The 22,027-nt window shown below is 44.5% G+C and overlaps 1 protein-coding gene across 7 annotated transcripts in view; it reads right to left on the bottom strand.

Annotated features, from left to right (window-relative positions):
* The window catches only part of KLHL15 (kelch like family member 15), a 113,552-nt gene that overhangs the window by 55,888 nt on the left and 35,637 nt on the right, over positions 1-22,027 (bottom strand). For 4 of the 7 annotated variants that reach the window (XM_033948415.1, XM_033948413.1, XM_033948419.1 and 1 more), the window contains 2 exons: positions 11,294-11,586; positions 9,285-9,996 (listed from right to left, as the gene is read on the bottom strand). In XM_033948415.1, the coding sequence (XP_033804306.1) occupies positions 9,285-9,989 (705 nt within the window). In that variant the 5' untranslated portion in view covers positions 9,990-9,996; positions 11,294-11,586. The remainder of the gene's footprint in view (positions 1-9,284; positions 9,997-11,293; positions 11,587-22,027) is intronic. The other 3 variants (XM_033948418.1, XM_033948416.1, XM_033948417.1) reach the window with 1 other exon arrangement.

The following is a 22,027-nucleotide window of genomic DNA, read 5'->3' as shown; positions in this document are numbered from 1 at the left end:
CTGCAAATTGATGTCCATATCTGAGACTCTAAGCTATGCCAGTCTCCTCATGACCTACTAGGACTGGAGCGGTGTCTAGAGTCCTTGAAGCACACCGATGGAGCATCGATGGTACCGGACATCTTGGTAATGTCAGACTCAGGCTGAGTCGTTACCAGAGAAGAGAGCGTCGGGAGTAACTGAAAATGGAACCAAGCTCCTCTCAAAGCAAAGCATTGAGCTTCTGCTTCAAAGAAACCACTTGTACCTGTGGCTTTGACGCCTGTACCACTGGTGCTGAAACACGTTCCGGAGAGGATGACTCTGATGATGGAGTACCCCTTGACAATGGAACTGGTCGCTGCATGGACTTGTGCTTGATTGGCATGAATTGGATCGATGCCTTTGTGACCTGCATCCCTGAATGGGAAGGTGGTGGCTTCTTAGCTGGCTTACCCGAGGGCACGATGTGCTGCAACACCGGTGTTGATGCTAATGCCTCTGGTGGTATCAATGTCTTTGGCGTCAGGGACTTCGACTTGGACGGTGTCGATGGCGTATCTCCCTCCAGGTTAACACTAAAGAGTTTCTCTTGCTGGAGGAAACAATTTTTTATGGTACGTTTCTGCAGCGAAGAGCAGCGTTTACAGGATTGTACACAGTGTTCGGGACCAAGATACTGCAGGCACCAGCTATGGGGGTCTGTCAAAAGCCGCACTTTTTAATCTGTATCAGCGGGTGTGACAAATTAAATTTGATGGCTGAGAAGTAACCCGCGGACGGGGAAAAAAGAAAAAAATATTTTTATTTTTTTTTACGTTTAAAGAAAAGAAAGAAAAAATATCTGAATAGACAAAAAAGAGCGTGAGAGCGGGAAGACAAGAGGAAAAACCCAAAGAGTATTGAGAAACGTGACTTCTTAGCTCCGCGGAAAACTAAGAACTGAGGAACCGCTCGCCTACGTCAGCCGGGAAGGCACTTGCGCATGTGCAGTGCGGGCTATTGCAAACTTTCTGAAATCTTAAAGTGGTGATACACTTTTGAAGTGTTCATATCGGGGCTCCGTCAGTGATGTGACCCATATATGAGAATATGCTGCCTGCTTGTCCTGGGATAAGCCTATTATATCTATCTTTTCATTTAATGAAATATATTTGAACTCTCCTGTCTTGTTTCTTAGGCTTCTGGCATTTGTATATGGTAATTTCAAACAATGTTTGCCATTCCTATTTACAGTTTTCTCAGTAGTTAGCATGGATAATTTGCAATCCTTAAAATCTGTCTGATCTGTATTTAAGGAAACTTGATCTATTGTGGCCTGCATTGCAACTTTGCTGTTGGGTTGCTTTGTCTTCCCTATTATGCTGATATCTTTTAAAGATACTTTTGTTCTGAACTATGCTTTTTTGAGCAACTGTAGGCCTTCCCCCAGTTTCTAGTTTAAAAGCTGCTCTATCTCCTGTTTATTTCTTTTTTTAAATTTGATTTATATATAATAGCAAAGCTTCAACACTGTGATACCATATTTTTTAGGTACAATGCCAAAACATATGAACTATACAAATGAAACTCTCCACCCTCCTGAACCCTCTTACCACCCTCATATATCAATCACAGGTTGTGGTCCATCAGTATTAAATGATGTCCTCCTCTCTCTCACTCCATTTAACAAAAGGAGTCCAGATTTTTAGAAAAATGTGCAATCTGTTGTGTCTCAAAGCCATCAGCCTCGACATTTGACAAACACAGTCTATTTTAGTTACCACCTGCTAGAGAGTTATTGCTTTCAAAGAAACAAGTTTATGATGTTTCCCAGGAACACCCACTGGTTTCATATTTAAAAAGCCACATCCCATATCTTTTGCAACATGAGTCTCCCATATATCCGTAAATCATGTCCCAATAAGAATGAGCACTGGGACAGATCTACCAGTTATGAATAAAGGTACCACACCCCCACACGCTCGCCAACAAAACTCAGCAATTTCAGCATTCAAATGATGTAAGCATGCCAAGGTCAGATACCACTTATATAATAGCTTATAACCATTCTCTATCATATTACTCGCTATTGAAACCTGAGAGGGTTCCAAATGTTTTTGAAAAAGAGCTTCCCATTTATCAACATACTGAATAGGAGAGGCACCCTGCTATAACAACACCCTATATATGCATAATATGCAACCCTTCCATTACTACTATTCCAGACCCGATCCCTGAGGGTATCTTCCCTGAGAAGATCAGCTAAGACTTTTTTGAATGAAGACTGTAATTTGTCTACTGATAAATATGGGTTAAGCCATATTCTTCCACTAAATTTGAAAGGGGTAAAATTTGTCTTTCTATTAGAGTTGACCCAGATGATCCAGGCTACCCTTTGCCCATTTATATCTGGGGTCCATATGTGCAGAAGCAGCCACTGTCCAACACTATTGGTGCTTGTTTGAAATAAATATGCCCCCTAAATAAACAAAACCTAGTCTAGAGCCACAAGATCAAAATCAAGATTATAAAAGGATGTACCCGTTCCACTACTATTCTAAGTTCTCTCAAGTCAAGCCAAAAAAGAGAGGGCAATTGTAATTATGTATGTTGTTTTGGAAACCACCTAGGTTTTAGGCGGAATATAAATTTTTAAATAAATAAATAATGTAGCTGGTGAGCATGGAATTTTGGAAAGTCGACAACCAAACCTGTCCAAAGTATGGCCCTCTACCTGGTGGCATGCTGGCATATACTCTAGAGCTGGATGATTTTTTAAAGGCACATTGTACCAAAAGGGGCTGACAGTAGAGCTGGGGTTTGTCAAACCCAAGACAGGATTGCACACCATAAAGGGAGTCCAACTTCTGTGGAGCCACTGGAATTAGCAAAGGAGTCTCCCAGTTTTTAAACATAGCTTTTCTCAGGAGATTATGGAATGGGAGTTTGAATAGGTCTCTAAAAACTTCTTCAAAGTCAAGGGCATCAAGAAGTTCAGCTCTTGGCTCACTATCAGACTCCATTTGCCTAATAAATTTTGGAAAGGAGAGGCTTTCAGGTGAAGAACGCCATCTAAGCGGTGGAGACGAATCTGAAGAAAGGCCATAGGACTCTGGAGCAGACAAGGCTGTGTCAGAACAGCTTGGCATTGAGAGGTCTGATGCTGTTGAAGGAGTTCAACACCATGATGGACACTGGCTATGATGCCGATGGGAACATCAAGAAGAACTCCTATTATTTTTTTGGCATTGGTCAGTTGAAGATGAAGAAGTGCTGTGGTGCCAAGAATGTCAAGATCTTCTCTTGTGTCTTGGCGGCGAGCAAGATCCAGTACCTTGGGGCCTCAAAGAGCCATGCTCAGGCTTGGCCAGTACTGAAAGAGGCTGGACAGATGCTGAAATCGACTGTATTTGCAGTATTGCAGCTAGATTTTTTAAAGCAGGTCCCAAATTTGGTCTTGGGTGCATGACACCGGTACCATGTTTGACATCGGCACAAAAAGTGCTACAGAATGTTGAGGTTTTAGATACTAGTGGATCGATTTTTCACTCCGTCAAAAATAACAAAGACTAGGGGACACTTGAAGTTAAATCCAATAGTAGCTGAGAAGGTAAGGAATAAGAGGTTAGCTTTCATAAACTATAAAAGATCGCAGAAAGAGGAAAACAGGCAAAAATATCTGGAAAGGTTGAGAGAGGCTGGTCGTGTAGTCAGGAAAGCAAGGATGCAAATATAAGAAAAAATAGCTGACACGGTAAAATGAGGAGACAAGACATTTTTTAGATATATTAGTGATAGGAAGAAGTGCAAAAGTGGCATTGTGAGACTCAAAGGTGAAGGGGAAGAATATGTAGAAGCTGACAAATAAAAGGCTGAATTGCTTAACAAATATTTTCGTTCTGTGTTCACGGCTGAAGCACCAGGAGCGGGACCGAAGAATATAAACGTGAATATGGAAGGAGTAATATACCCTGATCGATTTTCAGAGGGTTGTGTTCATGAGGAGCTAACTAAAATAAAGGTAGACAAAGCGATGGGGCCAGATGGTGTACATCCTAGGGTGCTGAAGGAACTTAGGGAAGTTCTGGTAGCTCCGCTGACTGACCTTTTTAATGCGTCTCTAGAGTCAGGAATGGTACCGGAGGACTGGAGAAGGGCGGATATGTTCCCTCTCCACAAAAGTGGAAGTAAGGAATTACAGGCCAGTAAGTCCGACTTCTGTGGTAAGCAAATTAATGGAAACACTTTTAAAACAGAGAAAGGTCAAGTTTATGGAATTCTGTGGATTACAGGACTGGAGACAACATGGATTCACTAGTAGGTCTTGTCAGACAAATCTGATCAATTTTGTTGACTGGGTGACCAGAGAACTGGATAGAGGATGTGCGTTAGATGTGAAGTATTTAGATTTTAGCAAAGCCTTTGACAGTTTTCCATGTAGACATAAGAACAAAAGAATAGCCTTACTGGGTCAGACCAATGGTCCATCAAGCCCAGTAGCCCGTCCTCACTGTGGCCAATCCAGGTCAGTAAAGGACACAGGATCCTAATTATCCAACTAGATCTTTCCGCCGCCTTCGATCTAGTCGATCACACCATATTACTCCAGATACTTGATGCAATCGGGATCTCAGGGGTGGTTTACAATTGGTTCCAAGGATTCCTTAAAACAAGAACGTACAGAGTTAAGACAAACAACATGAAATCTAACCCATGGTCAAATCCATGCGGAGTCCCGCAGGGGTCACCACTATCGCCCATTCTATTCAATCTCTTCATCTCCTCCCTCGGCACCACTTTAGACAACCTAAATGTAACATCATTCAGCTACGCAGATGACATAACTATTCTCCTCCCCTTTGAAATCCAAGACCACACCTCAACAGGACACCTGGAAATAATTCTGGATGAAGTAGAAAAATGGATGACAAACCACAAACTGAAACTAAACTCGGACAAAACCAAATTCCTAATGCTTGAAACGGACAAAAACCCATCCATAACAGACCTAGAAATTAAAGCAACCAAATACCCAATCCAGACCTCACTCAGAATCTTGGGAGTGCTGATAGACAGATGCTGCACTATGCAGACCCAAATCAACAAAACTACCCAAAAAGCATTCTTCACAATGCGCAACTTAAGAAAAATAAGGAAATTCTTTGACAAAGAACACTACAGGATCATTGTACAATCCCTGGTACTAGGTCTCGTGGACTACTGCAATATCCTTTATCTACCATGCCCCACAAACATGATCAAAAAACTTCAAACTGTTCAGAACACAGCCCTTAGACTAATTTACTCACTCGGAAAATTTGACCACATCACCAATGCCTACCTAGACTCACACTGGCTACCGATTCGAGCCAGAATTCAATTCAAACTATACTGTCTACTCTTCAAAGTAATTAACGGTACTGCACCCACCTACCTAAATGACCGCCTAAACCGTAACCTTCCAACCAGAACAAGAAGAACACTGACATCATTCACATACCCACCACTCAAGGGTACTCATCGCAAAAAGCTTTATGATAGCCTCCTGGCAACACATGCTGCAAAACTCGAACCTTCCATCACCAGATTGTTAACCACAACATCAGACCTCAAGACATTCCGTAAAGAAATCAAAACACTGCTGTTCAAAAAGCATATACAATCTACTTAACCTCCCTCACCCCATCCCCCAAGAAACCAAAACACTGCCGTCCAAAACATCTTCCGATGTTATTAAGTCTTTACTATCATTCTGTTATTAAGTCTCTATCCTCAAACTGTATTCTCTATTGTCATGTACCATCCTGGAAATGTCCAGTTCTCTTCTTATGTAATCCGCTTTGAACCGCAAGGTACAAGCGGAATAAAAATCACTAATGTAATGTAATGTAATGTAATGTAATACCTGGCCAAAACCCAAGGAGATGTCTAATAAATAAACTGAATGCACTCGGGATGGGAACTAGAGAATGACACGGGGAGCGATCCCCGCAGGGAGCTGCGGCGTGGCTGCGGTTTGGCTGCGGGTTATGGAGACTCCAAAGCCAAATCGCCGCAGACACGGGGACAAAAGTTTTCACCGCCCGCAAAAACGGTGAAAAGATTTGTCCCCGCAGGCCAATGTACCCCCTTCTAGGAACCGCTATTTACCTGTGTTTCACCGTGCTCCTCATTTGTCAGATCAACCCTTCCTGCCAATAGAACCCTCCCCCCCCCCCGACGATCGCCGGCAGGAAGGTACTCAGCCCTTCATGCCGACAGAACCAGCCCTCCCCAACGATCGCGGCAGGAGGGTACCCATCCCCTCCTGCCTACCCCAACAGCCCCCCCGACGATCGCAGCAGGAGGATATCCAACCCCTCCTGCCAGCTCCCCAACAGCCCCCCTATGATCACTGGTAGGAGGGTGCCCAACCCCTCCTGCCGGCCCCCCCAACGGCCCCCTATATCGCCAATAGGAGGGTGCCCAACCCCTCCTGCCGGACCCTCCCCCAACAAACCCCGCCATCCCGAAACACCACCCTTAGTCTTACTTTCCAAGTTGGACCGGACGGCTCCTCACACGTATGGCCAGCAGGCTTGCCTCCGTCCAAATGAGGCGGGCCCGCCCCTCCCCTCCCCTGCCTAACCCACAGGATCCTAGGGCCTGATTGGCCCAAGCACCTAAGGCCCCTCCTATAGCGGGAGTGGCTTTAGGTGCCTAGACCAATCAGGCCCTAGGATCCTGTGGGTTGGGCAGGGTAGGGGCGGGCCCGCCTCATTTGGACGGAGGCAAGCCTGCTGGCCATACGTGTGAGGAGCCGTCCGGTCCAACTTGGAAAGTAAGACTAAGGGGGTTCCGGGGTGGGAGGGTTCGTTGGGGGGGGGGGTCCAGCAGGAGGGGTTGGGTACCCTCCTGCCGGCGATCTTAGGGGAGGCCATTGGGAGGACCGGCAGGAGGGGTTGGGTACCCTTCTGCTGCGATTGTCGGGAGGGCCGTTGGGGGGGGTCTACAGGAGGGGTTGGGTGCCCTCCTGCCGTGATCGCTGGGGGGAGGGGAGACTTGCAGCCGTAGCCGCGGTCACTATGCTAATCACGGCAGGGAGATCTTTGCCGCGATTAGGTACAGCGGCCGCGTCTACTTACCATGTAGGCTAACATTGTAAGCATTAAAAGTACATGTCGTGTTTGTTTTTGTATAGTTATTAACTAATATTTAACTAAGTTTTAAAGTTTTAAAGAATGTTTCCTTTATACGTAAATAAAGAAAAGTATATAAAATCGTACCCGTTTGAGGCTTTTATGTATGCAGCGGTGACGGTGACGGGGCGGTGAATGGGGTTGCAGTGGCGGTGACGGGGCGGTGAATGGGGTGGCAGTGGCGGTGACGGGGCGGTGAAGGGAATGGCGGTGACGGGGCGGTGCAGAGGATGGTGAGACGGGGACGGGGCGGGGGCGGTGACGGGGACCAATTTTTTCACCGTGTCATTCTCTAATGGGAACCAAATTGATGGGTTGGGTCAAAAACTGTTGAGTGGAAGGCGACAGAGGGTAGTGATCAATAGATATCGCTCTAAGGAAAGGGATGTTACCAGTGGTGTGCCTCAAGGTTCTGTTCTTGGGCCTGTTCTTTTTAATATTTTTATAAACGATAATGCTGAAGGTTTGTCGGGTAAGATTTGCCTCTCTGCAGATGATACCAAAATCTGCAATAGAGTAGACACCCAGGATGGTGTAACATGAAGAAAGACCTGGCGAAGCTTGAAGAATGGTCTGAAATTTGGCAGCTAAAATTTAATGCTAAGAAATGCAAGGTTATGCATTTGGGCTGCAAAAACCCAAGGTTCAGTTTAGGGCAGTGGTCTCAAACTCGCAGCCCAGAGTCCACATGCGGCCCGCGGTCTGTACTAGTGCTGCCCGCTCTTTGCAGCGTCCTCCGGTTTCCCCCCTGGCCTCCCGCTCTTACCTTCAGATAATTACCGCAGCCTGCAGAGGATTGCCAGTGCTGTAGCTGCCATTGTCCTCAACAGCACGTTCCCTCTGCTGCGATCCTGCTCCTGATGTCAGAGGAGGGGCGGGACTGTGGCAGAGGGAGACAGAGACTGTGTCTGAATTCAAGAGGGCCTGGAATAGGCACATGGGATCTCTGAGAGAAAGAGATAATGGTTGCTGCTGATGGGTCATTTGGCTTTTATCTGCCGTCATGTTTCTATGTATTTTTTCACTCAGAGAATAGTTAAGCTCTGGAACGTGTTGCCAGAGGTTGTGGTAAGAGTGGATAGCGTAGCTGGTTTTAAGAAAGGTCTGGACAATTTCCTGGAGGAAAAGTCCATAGGCTGTTATTGAGAAAGACATGGGGGAAGTCACTGCTTTCCCTGGATCGCTAGCATGGAATGTTGCTACTCCTTGGGTTTTGGCTTGGTAATAGGGACCTGGATTGGCCATCATGATTATGGGCTACTGGGCTTGATGGACCATAAGTCTGACCTAGTAAGGCTATTCTTATGTTCTTATAAAATACTGAGTGGAGTGGAAAGGGTTGATGTGAATCATTTGTTTACTCTTTCCATAAATACTAGGCCTAGGGGACATACAATGAAGGTACTAAGTAGTAGATTTAAAACAGTCCAAGGAAAATATTTCTTCACATAACGTGCAGTTAAACTCTGGAATTCATTGCCGGAAAATGTAGTGAAATCAGTTAGCTTAGCCGAGTTTTAAAAAGTTTTGGATAAATTCCTAAGTCCATATGCCATTATTGAGATGGCTTGGGGAAATCCACTGCTTATTCCTAGGGTAAGCAGCATAAAACCTGTTTTACTACTTGAGATCTAGAGTTAGGTACTTGGGACCCAGGTTGGCCACTGTTGGAAACAGGATGCTGGGCTTGATGGTCCTTCGGTCTGTCCAAATATGGCAATTCTTATGTTCTTAAATAAAAAAAGAAATCCATCAATGTTAAGAGTAATATGAAAAACCCTGTTTTAACAAACTTACAAAATTGCTAATTAGCTAAACGTCAAACACCAAAACGTACATTTTATGAATATACTTAAAATCAGAAGCTCTAAGAATATTTTACAATATTTTATATTCTCATAGAATCTCAAAACAATCCGGCACCTAATAAAAGTGGCATATGCAAAAATAAAAATATGCAAATCAATTCCAACCTGCGATATTTTCAGAGACTATGCCTAGTAATGTCAAGTACTGTATTAGCAAATCAATTCTCTAAATTTTCTTATATTTATTTTTCTCTGCAAATTTGGAAATCTTACCTATTCACGGCATGCTGCCCTAGCTAAATGATGAATCCTGCCTATTGCTTTCAAATGCACCAACCTTCTCAAAAACACTGGATGGCGTCATCAAACAAAACCTGATGTTCTGAATGATGGTATCGGTATGTCTCCAGCGCCTTCTATCATGCCGTAGCCAAGCCTGAACTGCCTCGTACAGCTCTATTTCAGGGAACCTGCTCAGATGATCATTATCCAAATAACTCATGAGTTTTTCAAAGCTCAGGTAGGACAAGAATTCCGGTCTGGACATGAGTGGCACAAAGTTCTCCAACAGAAAAGAATCCAGCTTCTCCCTCACCCCCTCGATGTTTACGCTGAAGTCATCTAATAATCTCATAATTTCTGCGCAGTTTTCCAAGCAGATTTTTGCTAAAAGAAAAGAGCAGCAAAACTTTACCACTTCTGTAAGCTGGACATACATGGCAGCTTGCAGGATCTCATGAACTGTAGTCATGCTCAGTTCAATGTTCCCATAGTACATGAACTGGAGAACATGGCTGAAACCTGTAGCTGTCAGGCCTTTCAGGTGAATTTTGTCCTGGTCTCTTTCCCTCATGTCAGCAGTAAACATAATTCTGAAGTAGTCACTCTGGGTAGCAAGCAATGCTTTATGAGCCTGGAATGGATGATCTTCAATGACCAGAGTCACATCAAGAAGTAGCCCTTCCTCATACAAAGCTCTGAACCCAGCAGAAACACTGGTATCATGAATGGAAGAGCTGTATCCTTCCACAACTCCTGCCATGAATTACCTGAAAAAGAAATATGATAATAAGGATCAACAAAACAAGATGTAGGTAATGTTCCCTTTTAAGCTGTGTGGGAGTCTACCAACTGTGTTCTTACCATCAGGCATGCTGCAGCATCTTGTAGTTTCAAATCGTGTGAGGCAAGTAGGTCTCCTGGAAGTCTGGTAGAACATGCTTGCTCTGAGCAACTGAAACATCAGACTTCCATGCAGCTTAGAGGGAACATTGGCTGTAATTGATACCATTTTACTGGACTTAACATATTTGTGGCAAGCTCTTTATCAGGTCAATGAAGAAACAACCCAGTGAGACTGGATTTAAAGAATCTCTCTTTCATTGGTCAAACCAAATTTGCAAGTACATTTCTTGCCAGGTACTTGTTACTTGGTATGGCCACTGCTGGAAACAAGAAACTGGGCTTGATGGACCTCTAATCTGTCCTAGTATGGTGATGCTTTATAATTATAGTTATCACTGTAGACAGCTGTATTACACGCAGCTCATCATGGAAATGAAAATCTTACCATTTTCTTCCCCTTCCAATCCCCATAATGCCCCTTCTTTTCTTCCCACATCCTACATTGATCACTCAAAGAGATTCCAGTTAGATTAACTGTAATCTAGGTCACAGGCTGTCTGCTAATGCTATTATAGCTCAGTAAAAGGTGAGAGGTAGATGATCAAATAGTAGAAAATACAAAGCTAATGTTGCTAATAATTCTAAAATACCATTAAAAAAAATTATTTCCAAACAATAGATTTTTGTTTAAAATGTTAAAAACTGAAAACTTAATAGAATATGTTAACATTTTGCAGTAGGAGAAAACCAGCAAGACAAATTTGAGTTTAAAAATGGCTCAAATCAAATTGGGAAGTTCCAGACAAAGTTCCCCCCAAAAATGACCTAATGCATTCTACGTGAAGGAATTCAGCAGCTATAGCATAAACATTGATTTATTGATACGGAACTGCTCCTTGCAAACTGTGCCACTCCTCATCTCTCCCTTTCCATTCATAAACATACACAGGTTTCTATGTGTATATAGAAACAAAAATACCCATATGTAAGTTGTATGCAGTAGGAGGTGAGAGGTTGATGTGTACAGAGGAGGAAAAGAAACACAGGCCGATAGTGTCTGAGATCTCAAGTTCACAAAACACTGTGATAAGGTGGTGGCCAAGACCAGAAGGATGTTTGGCTGCATAGAGACAGGGATAACCAACTCAACTATTCCTAGTCCCGAAGAGGTGCTGAATGAGGACTTGCTGAGGGGAGGAAAACTTCACTGGAGTATCTTACCTGCTGGCATTCAAACTTGGGAAGAATCCCCACCCTTCCAACAGCTGCTTCTTCTAAACTATGGAAGTTATGTGCAAAAGTTGGGGGATTTGGTAGGGCTTTTTTCTGTTTTCTTTCATCAGGTGCAAGTACTTCTGCAACTGCAATATGGCTGGAAAACCATGTTACCAAAACTTTTGCCTTTGTGCAGAAAGTGTCATCCAAGAAGAGGGGCTGGTTCCATGCACAAGATATCTTCAGCTTGAATTCCTCATGAAAGAAGTGAAAGAAGAGGTGGCAAGATAGAGAAGCATCTGCAAAAATGAAAAATACATCAATGAAATGTTTCATGAGCCATTAAAGATTTCCAGAGTTGGAAAGAAGAGGACAACTGGATTTAGATTATAGGACACTGCGGTTCGATACCAGGACTCCACCTGCCCTTGAACTGAAGAACCTGGAAGTGGAAGAGGTAAGAGCAATTCAGGGAGAAAAAGAACCAAAGCTCAAAATCCTTAAAACTGCTGATCCGTAATCTCTAGAACAGTGGTTCCCAAACCTGTCCTGGAGGACCCCCAGGCCAGTCGGGTTTTTAAGATAGCCCTAATGAATATGCATGACAGAGATTTGCATATAATGGAGATGCCAGGAATGCAGATCTGCTCCATGCATATTCATTAGGGCTATCTTGAAAACCCGACTGGCCTGAGGGTCCTCCAGGATAGGTTTGGGAATCACTGCTCTAGAAGGTGAAAAGTAGTGGTGTTTAGCTTAGCAGGGTTTTTAAAAGGTTTGGATAATTTCCTAAAACAAAAGTCCATAAGCCATTATTGAGATGGCTTGGAGAAATCCACTGCTTATTCCTAGGATAAGAAGCATAAAATCTGTTTTTCTCCTTGGAATCTTGCCAAGTACTTGTGACCTGGGTTGGCAACTGTTGGAAACAGGATACTGGGCTTGATGGACCTTCGGTCTATCCCAGTATGGCAATTCTTATGTTCTTATGATTGGTGAGTCCCTTCTGAGGGGTACAGAGGAGTTTATCTGGAGACCAGACGTGAAGTCCCAGAAGATATGCTGTCTGACTGTTGCCAAAGTTCAAGATGTTAGGGAGAGCTTATTGAGACTCATGAATCCTAATGCCCATTATTCGATGCTGCTCATTCATGTTAACACAAATGAATAGTTACCCCTCTGAATATATCAAAAGTGACTTCATGGCTCTGTGAGAAAATGTGAAACAGACAGGAGCGCAGGTAGTGGATTCATCAAGCCTCCCAGTTGAGAGTAAAAGACAAGGCAGAGAGCTTGTATCCTAGAGATGAATGCATGACTGTACAAATGCTATCAGAGAGCATTTTGACTTCCTGGACCGTGGGATGGTTTTCCAAGGGCTGCTGATCAGAGATGGTAAGCATTTATCAAAGAAGGGAGAAAGTGACTAATCTACTGAAGAAGTCTTTAAATTGTAATCATTGGGGCTGGGTATCAAAGCCCTCAGGTAAGTGAAGCATTAAACACCTCTACCAAAATGGCAAAAAGGGGCAATGGCTGGAAAGCAGTATAATGCTCATCATCTGGGAAAAAGAGATTATGTACTTACCCTGGTAAGCTCTTTTCCAATAGATAGGTGAGATATTCTAGACAGATGAGTTATTTTCCCATAGCCGTGTGTTGCTGTAGAAGGAATCCACTCTGGATTTTTCACTCTGCCTCTATTGTACTTCACTGGGCTCTCTAGCTTCACTAACAGTTAGTACCCATGCACGTAGAGCCACCCAATATACATGAAGTAGAGGCACCTGTAGAAACAGGCTTAAACAAATTGTTCTGCTCAAAAGGTAACTAAACAGCACCATTAACTGCTAACACAGGCTTCAAAGGAGCTCAAAAACTACTCCCCAATAAAATAAATTGAAACATATATACAGATTCTATGCAGCCCTCAAGGACCAACAGGCATCCAAGAATCATCTTAGAGACGCATAAACAGATGAAAACTGTAAACAGGCGCAGGAAGGACAGGGCTGGAGTCTAGAATGTCTCACCTATCAACTGGAAAATAGTTTATCAGGGTAAGTACAAAATCTCTATTTCCAGTGCAATAGGCGAGACATTCTAGACAGATGGGACATACAAAAGCAGTTCCCAAGCTAGGGCGGGCTTGCTGCTACATCCACTCTGTAGAACTTGGCAAATGTGTGAAGAGAAGATCACATTGCTGCTCTGCAATTCTTCTCAGGGGAGCCAGATCTAGTTTCGACCCATGAAGGCACATTCCTCATAGAATGTGCCTTGACATTTCTCATAGAATGTGCCCTGACAGAAACAGGAGACTGTTTCCCAGCAAGAATGTAAGCTGATGCAATGGCCCTACAGATCCACCTGAAAACTGTAGCCTTGGAAGTGGGAGTGCCCGCTTAACTGAAAGAGTTAGCACAAACAAATGGTCAGAGACTAAACTTGTTGGTGACCTCCAGATAACGCTTTAAACAGAAAAGTCCAATTATAATCAATAATTCTACCATTCAATCTAAGTTCAGTCAAAATCTTAGGCATCAATCTTGATTACAGACTAACTTATCACAATCAGATCAGCTCAACCGTCAAAAACAGTTTCTTTAAATTAAAATTGATTAGATCTCTAGCAAAAGTACTTGATTCATCATCCCTTAATATATTAATGCATTCCTTGGTCATCTCAAAACTAGATTACTGCAATTCCCTATACAGTAACTTGCCCCAAAAATAAAAACGATGTTTACAAATTATTCAGAATACAGCTTAATTACTAACTCAAAAAAGTTTGATCATGTTACACCCCTCTTAAAAAACGCCCACTGGCTACCGATTCCGCATAGGATAACTTTCAAACTAGCGCTTTTGACATTTATAATCCGGCATTCAAAACAACCTATTTTTCTTGACAGAGTACTACTGTTGCCTTATTCTCCATCAAGAACACTTAGATCGGCAGAACAAAATCTTTTAACAATTCCATTTTTGAAAATCATAAATACAAGAAGAGCAGAGATTTTCTCTATAATAGCCTGACAAATTTGGAATCGTCTTGTCTTTTTTAAGAGAAGAAAAACAATTAGATAAATTTAAAAGTATTCTTAAAAGTTTTCAATTTAATGATGCCTTTCAGAATTAGGTTCTGAAATGATTGACATCTTAAATTGATATTATCCGTTAACAGTGATAGATAGATAGACTCTCCAAAATACCAGAAACTAGCCTTATAAACCTAAAACCCCTCCCTCCTTTAATGTTTCTTTGCTTTTAAAAATTGTAATTCTCTCCCCTTTTCCTTGCGTTTCTTGTAAGTTAGTATTAACATAAGTATTGTCTATATGTCTTCTTTTTATGTATCATTTTTAAAAATGTAAATCGCTTAGAATTATATAAGCGTTTTATCAAATTTTTAATAGAAACATAGAAGATGATGGCAGAAAAGGGCTACAAGCCCATCAAGTCTGCCCACTCTGCTTACTCACCCCCTGTCTATGCCCTAATGACCCAATTTCCTTATCTTGACCCTCGTAGGGATCCCACATGGGTATCCCATTTATTCTTAAAGTCTGGCACGCTGTCTGCCTCGATCACCTGCACTGGAAGCTTGTTCCAATGATCAACCACTCTCTCTGTGAAGAAATACTTTCTGGTGTCGCCATGAAATTTTCCGCCTCTGAGTTTGAGCGGGTGCCCTCTTGTGGCCGAGGGTCCCTTGAGAAAGAAAATATCATCTTCCACTTCGACACGTCCCGTGAGGTACTTAAATGTTTCGAACATGTCTCCCCTCTCCCTACGTTCCTCGAGAGTGTAGAGTAGAGAGTTGCGCGGGGACAGAAATCCCACCTGTCCCCGCCAAAGCCTCACCCGTCCCCACCCCTCCCCGTGAGGAATCCCACCCGTCCCCGTGAGGAATCCCTCCGTCCCCACCCATCCCCGCGAGGAATCCCCTCTGATCCCGCCCATCCCCGTGAGGAATTCCCTCCGTCCCCGCCCGTCCCTATAGACTTCTGAAATAGTTATTTCATTTAATTATGCTACTGAATTAAAGGCTCTGGTAGAAACCCATTTACAAATAAGCAAAAAGACTTTATTAATTTGAAAATATTAATTGGGAAGAATACATACTTTGTAAACGGGTTTCTACCAGAGCCTCTTTTGTTTATAAATTTTTATCAACACAACTAATATACTACTTTATCCTGCAGCAAAAAAAAAAGAAATAGAATTCTTTTCCTACCTTTGTTGCCTGGTTTCTGCTTTCCTCATATTCTCATTCAGTTCCTTCCATCCACTGTCTCTCTTCCTTCTGCGTCTTCCATTTGCTCTGTTACTGTGCCTCTCCCTTTCTCCCCCCTTCCAAATTGGTCTGGCACCCATCTTCTTCCCTCCGCTCCCCCCATAGTCTGGCATCTCTGTCTTCTTCCCTGCCAGCGTCTTCTCCCCACTCTCTCTTCCCCATTTCCTTTCAGCGTCCTTCTCCCCCCCATCTTCCCCATGTCCTTTCAGTGTCCTTCTCCCCCCTCTGTCTTCCCCATGTCCTTTCAGCATCCTTCTCCCCCCTCTGTCTTCCCCATGTCCTTTCAGCATCCTTCTCCCTCTCTGTCTTCCCCATGGCCTTTCAGCGTCCTTCTCCACCCACCCCCCGTCTTCCCCATGTCCTTTCAGCGTCCTTCTCCACCCCTTTGTCTTCCCCATGTGCTTTCAGCATCCTTCTCCCCCCCCGTCAGCGTCCTTCTCCCCCTTCTGTCTTCCACAAATGCTTTCAGCGTCCTTCCCCCCCACCTCTTCCCCATGGCCTTTCAGCGTCCTTCTCCACCCTTTTGTCTTCCCCAGTGCTTTCAGCATCCTTCTCTCCCGCCCCAGGTACAGCACAGATCCCCTTACTTTTGTGGCACTTCCCCGACCGACAACAGCCCCAGGGCTGTTGTCGGTCGGTTGAGGAAGCGCCACAAAAGTAAGGAGACCTGGCTGGCTGTGCTGCACCCAGGGCGGAGCGGACCGCCCCCTCCCTTGGTAGCCACTCGAGCCGCGAGGCTACTCCTCCCTACCTACCCTGCCTGCAGCACAGAGCCGAACGGAAGTCTTCCCACGTCAGTGCTGACGTCGGGAAGACTTCCGTTCGGCTCTGTGCTGCAAGCAGAGCAGGTAGGGAGAAAAGCCACGCGACTTAGTACATCCAGCCCCGCAGGAACCCCGTGACCCTCGGAGGCGTCCCCAAGGGATCCCCCCGACCCTAGGGGGCATCCCCATGGGATCCCCGCGACCCGAAGGGGGAACCCGCGGGTCCCGCGGGATTCCCGTTGCCCCCGTGCAGCTCTCTAGTGTAGAGCTGCAATTTGTTCAGTCTCTCTTTGTACGAGAGACCCTTGAGCCCCGAGATCATCCTGGTGGCTGTCCGCTGAACCGATTCAATTCTGTGCACATCTTTACTGTAATGTGCCCTCCAGAATTGCACACAGTACTCCAGATGAGGTCTCACCATGGCCCTGTACAACGGCATTATGACTTCAGGCTTTCGGCTGACGAAACTTCTATTGATACAACCCAATATCTGCCTTGCCTTAGATGAAGCCTTCTCCACTTGATTGGCAGTTTTCATGTCTGCACTGATGATTACTCCTAAATCTCGTTCTGCTGAAGTCCTAGTTAAAGTTTCTCCGTTCAAGAAGTACGTCCTGCATGGATTTCCGCTTCCGAGGTGCATGACCTTACATTTCTTAGCATTGAAGCCTAGCTTCCAGGTTGAGGACCAACTTTCCAATGTAAGCAGGTCCTGCGCCATATAATTCTGTAAACTGCATTCACTTACTATATTACATAGTTTGGCGTCATCGGCGAATAGTGTTATTTTACCTTGAAGCCCTTGAGTCAGATCCCCTATGAATATGTTGAAAAGGAGTGGACCCAGGACCGAGCCCTGCGGCACTCCACTGGTCACCTCCGATGTTTTAGAGAGGGTACCATTAACCACCACCCTCTGAAGTCTGCCACTCAGCCAATCATTGACCCATGCAGTTAGTGTCTCTCCTAACCCCATCGATTCCATCTTGCTTAGCAGCCTGCGGTGTGAGACACTGTCAAAAGCTTTACTGAAGTCCAGGTACATGACGTCCAAAGACTCTCCCAAGTCCAACTTTCTTGTTACCCAGTCAAAGAAGCTGATGAGATTGGATTGGCAGGACCTACCCTTGGTGAATCCATGCTGACTGGGATCCCGAAGATTCCCTTCATTCAAGATCGTGTCCAATTTGCTTTTAATTAGTGTTTCCATGAGTTTGCACACTATTGATGTGAGACTCACCGGTCTATAATTCGCAGCCTCTGCCCTGCAACCCTTTTTATGCAGAGGAACGACATTAGCTAATTTCCAGTCCAGGGGAACTTTCCCCTTACTTAGGGAGAGATTGAATAGCTCAGCCAACGGTTTCGCCAGGACATCGCTCAATTCTCTGAGCACTCTTGGGTGCAAATTGTCTGGTCCCATGGCTTTGTTCACCTTGAGTCTTGCCAGTTCACTGTAAACTTCACCTGGTGTGAACTCAAAATTCTGAAACGGGTCTTCTGTGCTTTGTGTTGCCTTCAACTGCGAACCGTGTCCCGGTGCCTCACAGGTGAAGACTGAGCAGAAGTATTAATTCAGTAGTTCGGCTTTATCGGAATCTGCTTCCATGTAACTTCCGTCCGGTCTTCTAAGGCGTACTATCCCGCTTGTGTTCCTTTTTCTGTCACTAATATACCTGAAGAAGTATTTGTCCCCCTTTTTAATGTTTTTTGCCAGAATTTCTTCCACTCGAAGTTTTGCCTCCCTAACTGCCATTTTGACCGCTGTAGACCTGGTCTTATATTCTACCTTTGCCTCTTTCTTGGAACTCTACGCACATCTAGTTTCTTCAACAGACGGTCCTGTGTCTTGGAACCTGTCAATTGAAAGGCAGGCAAACATACTTCCTGATTAACATGGAAAACCAAAACTACCTTCAGCAGGAAGGAACCAACCGAAGGGAAAACCCTGCCTCCGAAATACAGAGGAAAGGGTCTCAGCAAGACAAAGCCTGCAGTTCTAACACACAATGTACAGAAGTAATGGCGACCAGAAAAACGGCCTTGAGTATCAAGTCCAAGAGGGAAGCATCTTGAAGGTGCTCAAAAGGAGCATTGGTAAGGCTAGGCAACACCAAGTTAAGGTCCCAGGAAGGGAAAGGATGCTTAACCAGAAGTCTGACATGAATAACATAACAATGTGCTTCTATACCGACGTACCATGAAGTTCTATGTTGTTTACAAAAACAAAGTTGCTACAATTGAAGAGCCCCCTTCAAGAATCTAGCTACATCAGGATGATATGCCAAGGAAGACTGACACTCCCGGGATCTAAAACAGGAGAGCCCGGTCACTTGGACTAATAGAGAAGCCACAGTGAGGCCTTTATCAAAATGACCCTGAAGAATGTGAACAAAACAGAATTTATGATAGTTGAGAGGAAGGATGAAGCTAATGGGAGAGAGAATGCTCATATTATGGGTGAAGAGATAAAGGTAAAAGATCATATTACAGTGTTGAATGTCTACTTAGATTCAGCTTTATCTATGGGAAAACAAATTGGGTGTATTATTCAGAAAGGTTATGCCCAACTTTGTATGTATAGACTAAAACCATTTTTGAATACATATTTTTGAACTGTAGCCCAATCTTTGCTTTTGATAAGCCTGGACTACTGTAATTCCTTGTTTCTGGGCTTGCCTAAAACGAAATTGAAGGTTTTGCAGGTGCTTATGAATTCTGTAGCTAGGGTGATTGGCGGGGTAACGAGGGCAGCCCATATAACCCTCACATTGAAAAGCTTGCACTGGCTGCCAATTGAGCAAAGAATTCAGTTTAAAGTGCTGTCCCTGGTACATCAAATGGTATATTAAACTGTGCCACTCTGGTTTCAGTCTTTATGGGAGATTTATAAATCTCCAAGAGCACTACGATCTGAGGGGAAAATGAAACTGGTAGCATTGACAGCTGATAATATATGTGGCAGCTCAACTCCAAATGTTCTCCATTGCCGGAATATCATATTGGAACAATCTCACTGGGCAATTAAGATTATGCGCAGATTACAGCTTTAAGAAGATGTTGAAAACCAAATTGTTTGTAGACGCATATTTCTGATCCGTCTTTCCTACAGTGTTGGCCATTTCTTGTATTCTTTTAATATGTTATTGAAAGATTTGCAAATTTCATTTTTATATATGTGGATGATGTTTTCAAGAATGTTTTTGTATTGTTTTGCTTTCTTGCTTTGTGTATATTTAATTGGAAACCGCTGTGACTCCAGGCGGTATATTAAGTTTTTAAATAAATAAATTAGTAAGATCAGAGCTGAATAAGGGTCCACCTGGTCCTGGGCCACCAATGTTGGAAGGCCTTCCGTGCCTTAGCAAAAACTGACACCATGGATGACTTCTTAGACTTCAGAAGAATATCAACAACCAGGGCAGAATATCCTTTATGCTCTAAGGCTGTGTGCTCAAGAGCCATGCTGTAAGAGCAAAGTGATCCATGGAATCCGGACCCTGCATGAGAAGGTCAGGAGAGGTGCTCAGCCAAAGGCTGTGACATCTGCACAGATGCATCAGTCTGCGAGGCCAATCTGAAGCCACCAGAATGACGCAGCCCAGATGAGCTGCAATCCTCCAAAGGACCAAGCCGATTATTGGACAAGGAGGAAAAACATACAGGAGAATCTCCTGAGGCCACGGCTGCACCAGAGTGTTGAGCTCCACGCTGCAGGGCTCGGATCTTTGACTGAAGAAGCAATCCGCTTTCTTGTTTCTTGCCGTGGCCAGGAGGTCAAAGCGGGGCCACCCTCAGCGCCCCACTATTGTTTTTAATGCCTTTGGGGACAGGGCCCACTCGCCCAGATCCAGAGTCTGTCTGCTGAGGAATCTGCTTGATCCAGAGTCTGTCTACTCCCACCACATGTGCTGCCATCAGCACTAGATGACGTTCTGCCCAAAGAAAAAGAAGGCAGTCTTCCTGAGTCAAAGACGTTCCCTTGATCCATCCCTGGCGATTGATGTAGGCTACTGCCGTCGCATTGTCGGAGAAGACCCTGACTGCTTGGCCTTCTCATTAGCGCTAGTTGAATGGCTCTGAGCTCCAACCAATTGATTGACCATTTGCGTTGCGAGGGCATCCATCACCCCTGAACAAGACAATGATTGCAATGGGCTCCCCAGCCTCGAAGGCTGGCATCCATTATCACCACGATCAAGGAGGCAATGTGCAGCAGTATACTCCTATGGAGCAATTGCAGGAGAAGCCACTAGTCCATGCTTGTTCAGGCTTCCATTGTCCACGGCAGACAGGCCTGCAAGGCATCCCATTGCGGCACTTGCCCAAGAACTACATCCAGTGTGGACACCATGGATCCTAGAACCTGAAGATAATCCCATACCGAAGGAGCCGGCTGCTCCAGAAAGGAAGAAATCTGGCCACACACGGAAGCAGGGAATCTTGAGAACCGCATTCATGTGCTGAAGATCCAGGATAGGCCTCCAATCTTCTGAGCCTTTCTTTGGCACAATAAAGTATACAGAGTATATGCCTGAACCCAAGAGGGCTGGCAGTACCGGCTCTATAACTTGAATATCCAGTAAGTGCTGAACGGCGGCCTGAACCCTGAGCACTTTGTCCGAGCAATCTGTCAGAGGCCAAGTAAATTCCAGCTTGTAGCCCAACTGAATAATGTCAAAGACCCATTAGTTGGATGTAATGTGCATCCAGGCAGGAAGAAATGCTGGGAGCCAGCCTCCTATCCGCAGAGGGGCATCCCTCGGCCTGGCATTATTGAATCTTTCTGGCAGAGGGTGCAGGATGGGAGGTGGAAGGCTGGGAATGCCTGTAGCCAGCATACCATCGTCGGGAGCACTTTGAAAATCTCTGCAACGTGGCATTTGCATACAGTCTGGAGTGCTGTGAACAATGAAAATTAGAACATACCTCTTCACCTAACCCCCTGCCCTTGACTGATGGACTACTAAGAAATGTACATTAGTACCAGAACCCATTATGTGTCACCTAAGGAACATAAGAAAATAAGGCGGGACCTTGTCGAATGCCTTCTGGATTTTCAGAAGGCATTCAACAAGGTCCTGCAAGAACGACTACTTCAAAAAATTGCGAGCCATGGAATTGAGAGTGAAATACTCACGTGGATTAAAAATTGGTTGGCGGATAGGAAACAGAGAGTGGGGGTAAATGGACAATACTCGGACTGAAGAAGCATCATGAGTGGAGTGCCGCAGGGTTCTGTGCTTGGGCCCATGCTCTTCAACATATTTATATTTCTGTGCTTGGGCCCATGCTCTTCAACATATTTATAAACGACCTGGAAATTGGAACGAGCGAGGTGGTTAAATTTGCGGACGATACGAAGTTATTCAGAATAGTGAAAACACAGAAGAATTACGAAGACCTGCAACGTGACATAAACACGCTCGAGAAATGGTCCGCGACATAGCAAATGAGGTTTAACGTGAATAAGTGTAAGGTGATGCATATTGGTAACAAAAATCTTATACACGAATACAAGATGTCCGGTGCAGTACTCGGAGAGACCCCCCCAGGAAAAACACTTGGGAGTACTAGTCGACAAGTCAATGAAGCCGTCTGCACAATGTGCGGCAGCGGCGAAAAGGGCGAACAGAATGCTAGGAAATTAACTCTAGCCCCAAACGAGTGAGGATG

This window comes from Geotrypetes seraphini, chromosome 6 (genome assembly GCF_902459505.1).
Source record: "Geotrypetes seraphini chromosome 6, aGeoSer1.1, whole genome shotgun sequence".
Taxonomy (NCBI): Eukaryota; Metazoa; Chordata; class Amphibia; order Gymnophiona; family Dermophiidae; genus Geotrypetes; species Geotrypetes seraphini.
Note: the sequence above shows the minus strand (reverse complement) of the source record. Positions and strands in the feature narration are given on the sequence as shown.